General features: G+C 41.0%; 1 protein-coding gene across 3 annotated transcripts; it reads left to right on the forward strand.

Moving 5' to 3' along the window:
• The first annotated feature begins 2,165 nt into the window (after positions 1-2,165).
• Positions 2,166-15,676, forward strand: LOC103013536 (glycine N-acyltransferase-like). 3 transcript variants are annotated; one of them, XM_007196489.2, is made up of 7 exons: positions 2,166-2,465; positions 3,298-3,359; positions 7,015-7,110; positions 10,186-10,293; positions 11,756-11,882; positions 13,982-14,153; positions 14,563-15,676. In XM_007196489.2, the coding sequence occupies exons 3-7, from the start codon at positions 7,033-7,035 to the stop codon at positions 14,963-14,965; spliced, it is 888 nt and encodes a 295-aa protein (XP_007196551.1). In that variant the 5' UTR covers positions 2,166-2,465; positions 3,298-3,359; positions 7,015-7,032; the 3' UTR covers positions 14,966-15,676. The 3 variants fall into 3 exon arrangements, with proteins under 3 accessions (XP_007196551.1, XP_007196550.1, XP_007196549.1); XM_007196488.3 differs by lacking the exon at positions 3,298-3,359 and adding an exon at positions 5,176-5,423; XM_007196487.2 differs by lacking the exon at positions 3,298-3,359 and having other exon boundaries at positions 2,167-2,465.

Consider the following 15,676-nt stretch of genomic DNA (forward strand, 5'->3'; position numbering starts at 1 on the left):
ATTTGCTCACAGGGTGCCTCGTGCAGAGGGCTCACACCCGGCGCTTCAGACCACAGTTCCTGGTGTAAATGGCTGCACGGACACTTCAGCTCTGAGGGCCGTGTGCAGAAGCGCCGCCCACAAGGCCAAGATTCAAGATGGTGGCAGTGGCAGAGGGCCGTGTGCACAGACCCTGCACCCGACACTGCCATCTGGAGCCCTGAGCAATACGCCTGCCCCAGACCCTGGAGAACTCCACACCCACCCTGCCAAGGAGAGAACCCTATAAAGCAGCCCTGCCCACCGCCTGTCAGGGAGAGTGTGTGCTCTAGAGCCAGAACTTGCGCCTCTCCATTCCCTGATGGGAGAATAAAGCTCTCCTTTGCTTCTAAGCTGAACTAGTTCTCATTTTATTGGTGGGAGTGACGCCAGGCAGGAGGACCCTTCTTGGGGACCCATTGGAGAGTGTTGGTAACAGAAGAGCAGAGAAAACCCTTGGTTACCTGGCATGACAACACTATTTTTTTTCCAGCTGGGAAAACATTCCAGAGAGGTTAAGAGAGTAGTTTAAGGTTAAAGGGTAATAAAGACTCTTGAATCTTCTGACTGAGTGAGTGAGCGTAAGGGCTGAAAGAGACAGAGGACCAGAGGTCTGGGTTCAGGTGGGAGAGAGAAGGACCCCACTCTTGTGTTGTAGATAGTCTTTGCAGGATATGGACTCTACTGGGGCCAAGGGGTCCACTAGGCTGATTCTTCCCCCACCCCACCCACTTTCCCCTTCGTTAACCATAAGTTTGTTTTCTATGTCTGTGGGTCTATTTTTGTTTTGTTTTGTAAATAAGTTCATTTGTATCTTTGTTTTTTCAGATTCCACATATAAGCAATATCATTTGATATTTCTCTTTCTCTGTCTGGCTTACTTCACTTGGTATGATAATCTCTAGATCCATCCATGTTGCTGTAAATGGCATTATTTCATTCTTTTTAATGAATATTATTTTATATATACATACATATATGTATATGTTTGTATATACATACCACATCTTCTTCATCTATTCATCTGTCGATGGACACTTAGATTGCTTCCATGTCTTGCCTATTGTAAATAGTGCTGTTATGAACATTGGGGTGCATGTTTCTTTTCAAATTACAGTTTTTGTCTTTTCCGGATATATACCCAGGAGTGAAATTGTAGGATCATATGGTAACTCTATTTTTGTTTTTTTTAAGGAACCTCCATGCTGTTCTCCATAGTGGCTGTACCGATTTACATTCCCACCAACAGTGTAGGAGGGTTCCTTTTTCTGCACACCCTCTCCAACATTTATCGTTTGTAGACTTTTTGATGATGGCCATTCTGAGACAGAACAGTTTCAATGGCCTTTAGCCTTGGAGAAAGAGTAATGAATAATTATAACAACTTCAACCCCAGGAGACAAGATGGAGAATTAATATTCGAGGAGGACAGAGGTGAACATGTGTAAACTTGTGCTGTGCTGGTCTATGGACTGAAGGAGCACACAAAGTTTTTCAATTTTCTGGACACTAGGCAACCCTGCCCCTGCTCCTCTGATTAGAGTGACTCCTTCCCTCCACTAACCTGCTGAACAAGGATAAGAGTGATGAGGTCGAGGACCCAGATAGTGTCAACCTTCCCTCCCTGGTCATTTCACAGAGTGGGCTCTCTTTTCTATGAACCCTCCTTTCTCTTCTGAGAATGGTAGAACAAGTGTTCATGTGGGGTACTGGGCACTTTGGAGGGAAAGGCTCTGGGTTTAAATTCTATCCAGTTCAGCCACACTGAGCCTCAGTTTCCTTCTCTATAAAAGTGAGACTAAGAAGTGCCCGAGTTAAATCATGGTGGGGATGTTTAACTGGAGCCTCAGAATGGGCAGGGGAGAGGACACAGATTATCCTAAAAAGGCGAGGATCCTAAGAGCTTTAGTCACCCTGTGCAAATGATTTTCTGTACTGCGTACGTGTAGGAAGAAAAGTCAGATTCTGCAAACCAGACCTGAACCATATCTTTCCTAATATCTTTCTCTTATTGCAGATAATTGAGAATGGGAAGGGGAGGAGAAAGGTATTGCCTATACAGTGTGACCCTTCCAGTATCTGGCTTGTTGGCTTCACATAGCTTGGTTATCAGAGTAATGACAGGGCCTGCGGGGCAAAGAGCAGCCTGGCGTTTCAGAAAGAGAAGCTCAGGTGGCACACTGGCAGCCTCCCAGCCTTGCAGAACCAACTCCCTCAACATGAGACCCAGAGAGCAAGGGATAGATTTCATGAGAGCTAACACCCAACTTTTTGCCTAGTGCAAGGTCCACATGACAAGCCTCAGCTCGGCAATTTGTGAAGAAAACGTACCTAAAAGCACTCTGCAAGACCTGCTTAACTGTCTGCGCCAGAGGGAAATTTCATGATCTAAAGGTCGCTCCTCTTCATTTGTTCCTGCAAAGATTGGTGTGAAGACAGCTTTCCAGGTGAGAACACATGCCAAAAAAAAAAAAAAAAAAGATAATCATTGTTTTGTGACATCCTCTCCACTTACATGAGACAAATCAAAATGCTCGTATTTTGTTCTGCTCAGAATACGATGACAAATATACCTAAGGAAAAGGAATAACTTCAACTTAAGAAACGTGTATCTGGCACCTATTCTGTAAAAGGCAACTTGTTAGGTACTATGAAAAATTCTTGCAGTTTTTGGATCTGAACTAATAAAGGAATGAGGAAAGATCTGGGCATTTTCTGGCAGTGGGGTGGTGGTGAATGGAGCACTTAATGCGTGAAAACAACTCTAAACAGCACCCTGTTGAATCCTTCTGGTTATATTTTAAAGTAGGCAGTTTTTTGTCTCCATGAATGATAAGAAGATTGCTGTACTTAAAGTCAGAGAGGAAATGAGTAGCTGAGTAAGGACAAGAATACAGACCAGACCTATTGTTTATTTAAATCGTATAATAAACAAACTTACTTTAAAGTTTTCACCTATATTGCTACTACCACAAGCTATCTTTTTATTTGTCTGTGTTCTCTTATAAATTTATGCTTATGTATGTGGTATATGAACTGTTTTAGGCCCTACATTTTCTCATTCTATTTCAACCCTTTCCCATGTGTCCGTATGTATAGGAATTATGCTAATATCATGGAGTTGCACCATAGTTTATATTTCCTTCCCCTATTGTTGAACACTGGGATTTTGTTCAGTCCTTGCTTATCTTTGTGTAGCTTTATCAGATTCTGTTGAGAGCTTTTTTCTTCTTTTGAATTGTTTTCTTTGGATTAATTTCTTCTTCTGGGAACAACTAGGTCCAAGGTTCTGAATTTCACTCCCAAGGACATTGCCTGTTGCCCAGTTCTGCCAGCTCACAGTGAGTGTGTCCAATGTCCTGGAGAATCACGGTCTCAGTTGTTTTCAATCTACCTTATTCATGAGGCACCATGCTTGGTTGTTGGTTTGTGTGTGCATCCTTGGAGGGTGGTTCCAAACCCTATACTTTTTAGGAAACATGGTAATATTACACCCCACAGATATTTTAATTTTGTTGAAGTATAGTTGATTTACAGTGTTGTGTTAATTTCTACTGTACAGCAAAATGATTCAGTCACATATACATATATATATGTTTTATAAATATATATATATATATATTCCTTTTCATATTCTTTTCCATTATGTTTTTTTTTTTAATATTTTATTTATTTATTTATTTATTTATTTATTTATTTATTTATTTATGGCTGTGTTGGGTCTTCGTTTCTGTGTGAGGGCTTTCTCCAGTTGCGGGAAGTGGGGGCCATTCTTCATCGCGGTGCGCGGGCCTCTCACTATCGCGGCCTCTCTTGTTGCAGAGCACAGGCTCCAGACGCGCAGGCTCAGTAATTGTGGCTCACGGGCCCAGTCGCTCCGCGGCATGTGGGATCTTCCCAGACCAGGGCGCGAACCCGTGTCCCCTGCATTGGCAGGCAGATTCTCAACCACTGCGCCACCAGGGAAGCCCCTTCCATTATGTTTTATCACAGGATATTGAATACAGTTCTGTGTGCTATACAGTAAGACCTTGTTGTTTATCCATCCTATATATAATAGTTTGCATCTGCTAATTCCAAACTTGCATTCTATCCCTCCACCACCCCCCTCCCCCGCTTGGCAAACACAAATCTCTTCTCTATGTCTGTGAATCTGTTTCTCTTTCGTAGATATGTTCATTTGTGTCATATTTCAGATTGCACACTTGGGCGATATCATATGGCATTTGTCTTTCTCTTTCTGACTTACTTCACTTAGTATGATAATTTCTATGTCCATCCATGTTGCTGCAAATGGTATTATTCCGTTCTTTTTTATGACTGAGTAATATTCCGTTGTATTTTATATATATATATATATATATGTCACATTTTCTTTATCCATTCTTCTGTCAATGGACATTTAGGTTGTTTCCATATTTTGGCTATTTTAAATAGTGCTGCTATGAACATAGGGGCGCATGTATCTTTTCAAATTACAATTTTGTCTGAGTATGTGCCCAGGAGTGGGATTGCTGGATCATATGGCAACTCTATTTTTAGTTTTTTGGGGAACCTCCATGCTGTTTTCCATAGTGGCTGCACCAGTTTACATTCCCACCAACAGTGTAGGAGGGCTCCCTTTTCTCACACCTTCTCCAACATTTATTATTTGTAGACTTTTTAACGATGGCCATTCTGACTTCACCCCACAGATTTGACATTCATCTTTACGTTGCAACTCATACTCCTTCTGAGTTGCCTCTAGATAAAAGATAAGATTGGCCTCAGGAATGCTATACTTTTTACAGTCTTAAGATCCTCTGGATTCAATTCTATCTACTCTCTTGAATAAACGATCCAGTGATGTCTGGGTAGTAGCTCTTTTTTTTTCTTGTCATAGATGACACGGTAGCACTGGATTGCGTTCTGAATGGCTGCTGCAACTTTCGTGTACCATTCTACATTCGGGACCTGTGCCTCAAAAACTAACAGTGCCTCCTCAAATAAAGAAGATCCCCTTGTCATTTCCTACGTCGTGAATCTCTTCAGTTCTTCAGTTACTTCTTCCTCTTGTCTCTCTTCATCCTTTCTCTGGGCCTCCAATTCCATCAGGTCTTCATTAGTAAGCTCCTCATGTTGGGCAGCAAGGAATTCAATGAAGTCATCTTATTGCAGATCTAGCTCCACCTTCTCGCTGAGGGTCACTAAGTTGCTGAAGACCTCTTTGGACTCCTCATCCACCTTCTCAAATCCACAAAAGTCGTGAGCAAACTGCAGGCAAAGGTTCTTCCCAACCCCATTCATGGTGATGGCTGTAACCTCACAACAAGCAAAGTCAATGTTTTTATGGCCTTGTAGATGTTACCATCCTTCCAAAATTGTCGCAAGATTGTTCCTGATTCATCACTCGCCTTTACTGCCAGGTGAAAAGTGTGACATAAATAATATTTCTTAAAAGTCACTATAATTGAGACTTCCCGGGTGGTCTAGTGGTTAAGACTCTGCATCCCAATTCAGGGGGCCCAGTTTCGATCCCTGGTCAGGGAACTAGATCCCACATGCCGCAGTGAAGATCCCGCACTCGGCAATGAAGATCCCGTGTGCCACAACTAAGACCCGGCGCAGCCAAATAAATAAATAAATAAGTATTAAAAAACAAAAGTCGTTACAACTCCCTGGTCCATAGGTTGGATGAGTGACGCACGTTCACATCTTTGAAAGTTCAAAACTTGAAATTTCATATATAAGGGACTTATTGTATTCCACCTTGGCCAAAAACAGAAATGCCCTTGCTATTCTAAAATCACAAATTTACCCAGTTCTGGCCTGGAGCATGTCATCTCAGGCATGGTGGGTTTTAATACAACACCTTCTCAGAATACCTCTTCGGCGTCTTCATTAAAAAGTAACTTGGTATTCCTAAGATCACAGTTGCAAATCAGAACACTGTGACACTGCCTCTTTTCTTCCTTTTTCATGTCAGTAGGATTTTATGGGATGTTTTGACCATCCCAATTTGATGCAGTGAGTCAAATATGTAAAAATACTATTTTTATGCTACCTAGTAATTACGCAACATGTATCACAGATCCAAGAGTAAGGCTTAGAGATGGAGTAAGACTCAAAAATAGGGTGAGGCTCAGTGATAAAGTGAGAGCACCAGCCTGAAATAGGACTTGGCAATTAAATAAACAAGGAGTTCCCTGGCCGTCCAGTGGTTAGGACTCGGCACTTTCAGTGCCGGGGCCTGGGTTCAATCCCTGGTTGGGGAACTAAGATCCCGCAAGCCACATGGTGTGGCCTAAATAGATAAAGAAACAAGCAAACAATAAGATAATTTGTTTATATTTTAAACCATGTCAAAATGCCCTATATTAAAAAGGTGGCATCAAAATATCATGCAGTATACAACACTTTAACTCAAGTGGGGAAAAGGAGGAGGGGGGAGACGAGGAGGGGAAAGAAAGGACAGTAAGGAAGAGGAGTGGTAGTAGTAATAAAATAACATATGTTCAGTGTTTACTCTGTGACAGATACTCTTTAAGCACTTATTTACTCTTTTAACATATTAGCTCATTTAATCCTCACAACAATTCTATGAGTCAGGTAATACTATTATCCCATCTACTTTGAAGAAACCAAGGTACAGAGAGGCTAAGTAACTTTCCAAGGTTGCACAGCTTATCACTGGTAGAGTCAGAAAAATCACTGATAGCAACTAAATTTCAAAAAAAATGTTATATATATTTTAGAATGTGCTTGTTAATGTAAAGTGAAGTTAATGACTAGAATTCATCGGAGTTTTAAGAAAGTGAGCTGAAAAATTCAGAAGGCAGGCTCTGCATTTTCTGCCAGTCTCATCCTTCCTTGGAATGGCTGATGACTTTAGTGAAGATGACACCAATAAAGAGACACTGAAGAGGGCTCTGGCAATTAGCAGAAAACTTGTTACTTTTGTTTCTGAATCTCCTCCTGATCTTCTCATTCCTGGCTGTTTCCTGGTTGTCTCTCCAGGACAAGGTGTCTTGCACGATGTTCCCATTGCAAGGTGCCCAGATGCTGCAGATGCTGGAGAAATCCTTGAGGAAGAGCCTTCCTACATCCTTAAAGGTGACAATGGAAAATTCTGAGGGGAGTAGGAATAGAAAGTTCCTGTGATGAAAGGAAAGAGAGACTAATATTTATTGAGCACCTATTCTGTGCCAGGCACTAGTGCATATTTTCTCTTATTTAATTTGCATAACCTCTCTACAAGATATTTGCTGTTATGCCCATGTCACTGATGTGAAGATGGAGGCTCAGTGAAGTGGTTTGCCCAATACCCCACAAATAGTGAGCTGCAGTGCTATGGTATGAACGTAGGAATGCCTGAGACCTAACATTGCTTTTTGCTCCAAGCTGATTCAAAAAGTATTCCCTTGCTCCTTTCCAAGAAACGTTCCATAACAGCACTGGAAACTTGCCCAGAGTTCTCCTACAAAGTTAGCTGAGACTACATGTTAATTTTTAATTTGTTCTCCTTAAAAGAACACTTGCCAGGTGAGAGGTTAACCATCATGAGCCTTCTTTAAAATTAATAATAAGTCCATTTCTATTTCACTTAGATTTTCCAATTGCTCCGAACTTATGGCATATCAAGCTATTTTGTGGCTGACTCTGAGGATCTCTGTTAACCAAGTACAACTGATCAGAAATCTCAGGATTAAATAGAACATATCCATAGATGCCCACATCCAGAACTGTTCGAGAGCAACTCTAATGATTGGCTGGGGTCCTCACCTGTGTTTTTCTTTAGCAACCAAAGGGATGGGGTCCATTCCAGTGGAATTTAAGTACAACCGTGTGTGGGTGAATGTGTGTGTGTGTGTAATGTGTGTGTCTGTGTGTGTGTGTGTATTTGGAGAACAAATTATTTCCCTGAAATTTTTTTGTGGAAAGAGAACTAGATTTCTACTGTTTTATAAGACACTCCTATAAGATGCATACATTTTAGATAAGATAAATGCATTCACCTGCCCCACTCCCTAATAGAATTGTTACTCCATCTTTCTGTATAAAGGAGAAAAATGTTAGCATTATTTTATTTGTAGATCATATGCCTTCATTTTCATTTATTAGAAATAGACTAATGAAACAACTCACCCTGTTCTTTAATTACTGCCAAAAATGACTTCAAATCAACTAATTTAAAACTAAAATGTCACCCACTTTGGTGGGTCCCACTAATATTAATCTCTGTTACCTAATATTTAACTACTTTCACTTGATAATCCTTAAGATCCAGGCAACCTCTCAAAGAGACAGTCAATTTTTCTTAGAGGTTACATCAGTTATACATGTTATGAACGCTTGCCTAAGATATTTTTTTGGTAAGTAGCTATTTTTAAAAATGCTTCAACCTAAAAGTTTTTCTTCCATGCTCTGTAGTATAGAATTTTGTGCTTTAAATTTCTCTTTACTCCTTGGGTTAAGTGGACCCCAAACATCTTGAGGAAACTCTTGGTGGTTTCCAAGTGTCCTTACTTGGAGCATCTCTGTGGTAAGATAAGGCGGCCCTCTTGGCTCCACAACTTTCATGAAGAAACAGCATTGGTTGTATATTAAAGATACACATTTTTACCCTAGTTGAAATCTAGAATAGTTGTTTGCCAGGTACTTTTAATGAAGGTATAACCTAGAACTCAATACTTGCTGAGTCTCAGTTGACAAAACGTCCATCTGTTCTTCTAAGTGTTGGCTATTAAGTACATTTTATTGCCTGTGTCAACTCCAGTTGAGTCAATTTAGAGTAGTTGCCTGGCTCACTACGTTCTGAGTTCAGCAGAAAAAAAAAAAAAAAGAGTTTAAATTAATTCAGCCCGGGGAATAAGAAAGAGGAAGAGATACACATATTATCAGATCTTGTAATGGATAATGTATTAATGTAAAACAATTTTACACACCCCCAAATGCAAAGGCGTAAAAAGAAACATCTATATTTTGCCGAACTATACAGAATTTCTATATCAAGCCTCCATTCATGGCTGAAAACAATGATTTCAGATAAGCTCAGGCAACTTAGATTTTTTCCCCCTTCTCTTTCTCCATAGTGTAACAACAGTAGTTCACATCGGGTGGAGGGTGGTAGGAGGGAAAGATGTTGGTACAGACTTTGGTCATCATCTACCCATGGTAGAAACCATTAAACTGCATACCTTTTTTTTTTTTGGCCTTTGGTCATTGGCATGTTTCCATGCTGGTATCTGCAGAGGCTTCATGTTCACAATAGTCATGTGGCCCATGGTGGTATCCACCACTGCATTCCCCCAACCCCAAACCACCAGGACACTTAATGTCCACAGGCTATCTCATTCATTCTCTCCCTGCTTTCCTCTCTCTCTCAACAAACTATGCAAAAAGGCGGGGTTGGGGACTCAAGACTGGACCTAGACTGTAGGCTTCCACAGCCCATTCTCTTGAGCATTTTGCTTTAGCCTTTGCTTATTGGTGGGAGGAAATTACCTTTCCAGAGGGTACTGTGGACATACATGTTAAAGAGTTTTAAACATGTCCATAACCTTTGAACCAGCAGTTACCTGATGGATAATCTAAGAAAATATCAGGTGCCCATGCAAAGATTTCTGTGCAAGCATGCTCTGCAGAGAATTAGTTGTTAAAATGAAAATTTGGAAAAAGCTGAAATGACCATCAGTAGGCAAATGCACAAATGAACCATGATACAACCAAATAATGGAACCCTATGCAGTCATTAGAACATAATTGAAAAATTTTGTATTTATGAACATAGAAATACACCCACAATTTATTCAGTGGTGAAAAATATCATGTATCAGATCATTTTACATTTGTAAAATTGTGTATCTCTATGAGTATGAATAGAAGAAAGTCTGGGAAAAGATAATATTAAATCCTACCAAAAAAAGAACAGTGTTCTTATGATAATTAAGTTTGTCCCAATATTTTACCATATGCATGTTTGATTTATATCAGATGGGAAGAAAAAGCTCTCATCTGAGGTAAAAAAAAAATATAGCATGTGGAGATTTTAGACCCAGATGCCCTATTTGTCCCTTTACCACTGTAAAATTTCACAGTTTCATAGACATAAACCTGTCCTGGTCAAACAAGGCACTTTGCCATCCCTTCCTAATAAGCTGACCCTCTCACTTTGTCCGGATACTGCAGGTTTATGGGACTGTCTTCCACATGAATCAGGGAAACCCATTCAAGCTAAAGGCCCTGGTGGACAAGTGGCCTGATTTTAATACAGTGGTTATCCGCCCTCAGGAGCAGGTAAGGTGCCAGATGTGGAATGAATATGCATCTATGTTTATATTTGCTATGTGCCTACCGTGTGCCTGGCCATGTGGTAGACCCTGGGGCTACAGAAATGAATTGCAGTGATAGTGAACAAATCCTTGCCTTTAAGAACCCCACAGCCTGGAGGAGAATACAGGTAAGTAAATAAATTACAACTTAGTGTAAAATGTTCAAAAACAGAAAATGTACAATATATGGAGATAGCACAGGCAAAAGCTGATTAAACTATGGAGTTTGGAGATGGAGGTTACAGGATCAGATTAGATACACTTCTTAGTGGATGTTTCATCTGAACTGGATTTTGTAGATAAATATATCTTTGTTAGGCTGACAAAGAAAGGAGGACATTCTAACCAGAGAAAGTAACAAGGACAAAGATAGAAAGGTATGAAACAGGACAGTTAGTTGGCTGATTATTAAAAAAAAATTTTATAATATTAGAATTTCCATATGCATTTTGGGGAGACATTTAAAAATTAGTGAAACTAAATAGTTAATACATTTCAAAGACAAAAAACCCTAAGTTTATTTTAAAACATCCAGTAAAATTATAAATTTATAAAAATACAAATATATCTTTCCTACAAATAATAAGTTATTTAAAATCCACGGAATTAAACAGTATATAAAATGAAGAAGTTTATATTAATAATAAAAACTGAACTGCAATAAAATTATTTGACCTTTTATCTTAAATGGGATCTTAAGAAACAAAATATGTTAGTGGTATCATTGCTGACTTGTGAGTGTATTTTTGTGCAACAATTCCAACTATTTTTGAAAAGGTTTCTAATTCTGCACTCAAGATAATATTTTCCTGTGCCTTCTTCCAAATAATCGCATCTCTTATTTAATAATTTGAGGGGATCTTTCTAAATATGTGGTTTCTTTGTTTTTCTGTAATTACAATTTGTTCAACTATTGTATTATTTTATGAAAGCATTTCTAATTGGTTTTCATCTTCTTTGTCTTAATTTAGTATAGATGGAAATTTCAATCCAGAAATGTCAATAACCAAATTTAATACTGTCATCTTCATAGTTTGTGTATTCTGCAAGTGTTTGAAATATAGAAAAATTTATTCTTGCAACAGAAGCTTTTCCTTGTCAATTGCTTTTCTCTTCTTCCTGTTGAGGAAGATGAAAATATAGAAGAATGCTTTCTAAGTAGTTGTGTCTTTGCTTGAGTTGAAATTTTAACACAATATATGGGTAGAGAATAGTATTGTTCTGCAGTTTTTCATCATAATTTGAATACCTGAATCTCCCATCTTGATCTCATGATTTAAATGATTCAGAAAAATTTCTAATGCACCAATACAAACACCAATATTTTAGTACTTAAAAATACCACAGTATAGTAGAATTTAGAAAAAAGTATGACAATCATGAAAAATAAGACATTTGTTTTGCCCCCCTTTTCTCAATGATAATAGGACATGACAGATGACCTTGATCATTACACCAATACTTACCATATCTACTCCAAAGACCTCAAAAACTGTCAGAAATTCCTCAGCTTACCAGAAGTCATCAATTGGAAACAGCATTTGCAGATCCAAAGTAAGTATAAAAGGAATGGAATCTGTGCTGAATCACATCGCCATCCAGAACAATTTCTCCTATGACATGTATCTCCTTTCTCCAAGCCCCAGACCCTCAGCCTGCTGTCAGTTTTTTTACTCAGCTGCAACTATACCTGTAAAGGGGGAAAAAACACCCTCAAAGCTTGTACCTAATGGGCTTCATATAGAGGACTGTAACGTAATCCCCTGAGAGCTAAGGATTTATGGCATATTTTGTGGACTTATCCAGGATGCCTTAGGGTGGTTGGGTATCAGAGCAGAGCTTTCCCCAGGGACTTTCATTCCTAGAATTGGAATGACAACTCATGCCACAAAACACCAACTAGGTCATAAAGAGCAACTTATATGGTTATGAGCGTGGTCTCCAGAGTCAGACTACCTAGGATGGCATTTGCCTGTTACTTTGCCAAGTGATCCTAGCCAGGGACTTGTCCTATCTGAGATCCTGACTTTTATATATAAAAATGAGGGTAATAATTGTACCTAGGACTTCCCGGGTGGTGCAGTGGTTAAGCATCCGCCTGCCGATGCAGGGGACATGGGTTTGAGCCCTGGTCCAGGAAGATCCCACATGCCATGGAGCAGCTAACCCCGTGAGCCACAACTACTGAGCCCACGTGCCACAACTACTCAGCCTGTGTGCCACAACTACCAAAGCCCGCGTGCTCTAGGGCCCATACTCCTCAACAAAGAGTAGCCCTCACTCGCCACAACTAGAGAAAGCCCGTGCGCAGCAATGAAGACCCAACGCAGCCAAAAATAAATAAATAAATAAATTTACTAAAAAAATAAAAAATAAATAATGGTACCTAAAACACAACAGTGTTGAAAAGATTAAATGAAATCTTAGCTAGGAATTGCTTAGTGCAATACCTGAATGTTTCAGTTAACTCACTGCATAGCAAACCTCATAATTCTGTGAATCAACAATTGGACTGGGCTTTGCAAGGCAGTTGTTCTGCTGGTCTCCTCTGGGTGTAGCTATGCAGCTACAGTCAGTTGATGGGTGACTGTGGGCTGGTTGCTCTAGGATGGCCTAACTTACAAGTCTGAATGATGGTCTGACTGTCAGTGCTGGCTAGGCCCTGGTGACATCATGATAAGAGCACATGTCTTCAGCAGGCTAGCCTAGGCCTTTTCATGTGGTGTTGGCCTCAAGGTAACCAGAAGCACAAAGACATGGTGAGCCCCAATGTGCAAGCATTTTTAAGCCTCTCTCTGCATCAAATTTACTCTTTCCCATTGGTAAAACAAGTCATATGGCCAAGGTCAGATGCAGTGCAGGAGGGGACTATTCCAGGGAATGGGTACAAGGAGATGTGGGCAAATTGTGGGTCATTACTGCAACAATCTACCACATTGGGAACATAGTAAGTACTCCAGAGATGTTGGCAACTATAATTATTATTATTTTTTAAAATTTTATTTATTTTTGGCTGCGTTGGGTCTTCGTCGCTGTGTGTGGGCTTCCCCCTGTTGCAGTGAGCGGGGGCCGCTCTTCGCTGCAGTAAGCGGGCCCCCCATCGCGGTGGCCTCTCCCGTTGCGGAGCACGGGCTCCAGGCGCGCAGACCCCGGTAGTTGCAGCACGTGGGCTCAGCAGCTGCGGCACACGGGCTCTAGAGCGCAGGCTCAGCTGTTGTGGCTCACAGGCCTAGTTGCTCCACGGCATGTGGGATCTTCCCAGACCAGGGATTGAACCCGTGTCCCCTGCACTGGCAGGCGGATTCCCAACCACTGCTCCACCAGGGAAGTCCCGGCAACTATAATTATTATAACTCACCTTCTTTGATCATCAAAACTGCATGATTATGTAGCCCAGAAAACTTAGTTCCAGTCTTGGTATTGCCTCTAATGGCATGACCATGGCTGAATGAATTTCTAGGCATGTTTTTGCTTCTGCAAAACAAGGAAAATTGCACAAACCCTGATTACATGACCCCAGTCATACAGCAGCAGCACCGAGCCCATCACCAAAGTTCTCTGACTAGAAATCCTCAGACACTTCCTACTCCACTGGAGAGCTTCTCCCTAGAATGGACATAAATCATTGCATTTCTCCTTATAATCCCATCTAGGTTCACAATCCAGCCTGAATGAAGTAATCCAAAGTCTTGCAGCCACTAAATCCTTCAAAGTCAAGCGATCACAAAACATTCTCTATATGGCGATTGAGGCAATAAGGGAACTGGCTCCTTCCCTGCTGGATGTAAAGAACTTATCACTTAGCGATGGCAAACCCAAGGCCATGTGAGTTTGATAAAAGCTACCCTACGCTACTTACACCTCTCACTACCAAAGTAGCCTCCCAACTTCTCTTTCTGCTTTTACTCTGGCTCCCCACAATCCATCTTCTTCAAAGCAGCCAGAATAATCTTTTTTAAAAACATAATTCAAACCGTGTTTCTCCCCATTTCTTTTCTCACCTGGAATATGTCAGGCCTATGTCAACTTCTATTGACCTGTCTTGTCCTTCTAACTCACTCAGTCCAACAACATCGGCCTTCTTTCTGTCCCTCTGTCATTACAAGCTCACTTATACTCCAGACTTTGCGTTCGGTATTTCCTCTGCCTACTCTGTCTCTCAAGATAATAGAGGTAAGAACAAATATAAACCTCTAAACTCATGGACTTTGCTTTTATCTTGGAACATCCATAGTGACCAAGAGATGTTTAAACTCTCATCGTTGGATCCTACCCACGCTGCCGTGGTGAATAAGTTCTGGCATTTCGGTGGCAATGAGTGGAGCCAGAGATTCATCGAGCGCTGTATCCGGACCTTCCCCAACTTCTGCCTGCTGGGGCCCGAGGGGACCCCTGTGTCCTGGTCCCTGATGGACCAGACAGGAGAGATGCGGATGGGGGGCACCCTACCTGAGTACCGGGCCCATGGTCTCGTCACCTACGTCATCTATTACCAGACCCAGGCTCTGATCGAACGTGGCTTCCCCGTGTATTCTCATGTAGACAAGAATAACAAAATTATGCAGAAAATGAGTCACAGTCTGAATCATATCCCTGTGCCCTGCGACTGGAACCAGTGGAACTGTGTACCTCTGTGAAGCAGCACTGAATCCAAGACAGTATGGGACGGGCCTGAGGATGCAGCTGGAGGAGCCGATGGGTGGGTGGAGGGAAAGAACCAACTGTAATTGTAATCATAGGTAAAGGAGTGGACATTGTGTGGGTCCTGGGGCAGCAGTGTGAATGGTCAACAGGACCACTACCGTCGATGGGCTTGCCTTAGATATCTCAGCATAAGCATCATCTGGTCCTCCTGCAGTGGTTTCATAGTTCTGTTCCCCATGCTTCCAGGATCTCTGCCATGCTTCTTCATCCGCTACATGTTGCCCCAAATGGCTTCCCCTGGGACTCTTCGGGCATGGGTTGGTAGACCCTTGCCAGGTTTTCCCGGGAGGGCTAATACTTCCTGGGCATTACGACTTAGTCCTCTCTTTCTATGGCTTTTCCCTTAGTGAAGAGCAAGTGGACTCTACTCGTTAGGTCTGTAGACATTATCCTCTCCTCTGATTGCTGCTTTACAGGTGTATTAAATATGTTATATACAAATATATATGACATATTATGTTACACATGATATGCATGATATAGCAGGGAGAGTTATTAAGAAAAAGACTAACTTATGTTAGCCTGTCCCCCCCCCCACCCTTCCACTCTGGGGAAAATGATTCAATATTGTTCCTAAAAGCTGAGCTTCCTAAAGTCACCTGAAACCCTCAAACAATAAAGAGATTTTGTGTTTGATTGTATAA

Source organism: Balaenoptera acutorostrata, chromosome 9 (assembly GCF_949987535.1).
Source record: "Balaenoptera acutorostrata chromosome 9, mBalAcu1.1, whole genome shotgun sequence".
Lineage (NCBI taxonomy): Eukaryota > Metazoa > Chordata > Mammalia > Artiodactyla > Balaenopteridae > Balaenoptera > Balaenoptera acutorostrata.

Coding starts and splice junctions, on each gene's coding strand:
- LOC103013536 (XM_007196489.2), top strand. CDS start 7,033: ATGTTCCCATTGCAAGGTGCCCAGATGCTGCAGATGCTGGAGAAATCC. Junction 10,294..11,755: donor TTATCCGCCCTCAGGAGCAG/GTAAGGTGCCAG, acceptor CAATGATAATAG/GACATGACAGATGACCTTGA. Junction 14,154..14,562: donor GATGGCAAACCCAAGGCCAT/GTGAGTTTGATA, acceptor GAACATCCATAG/TGACCAAGAGATGTTTAAAC.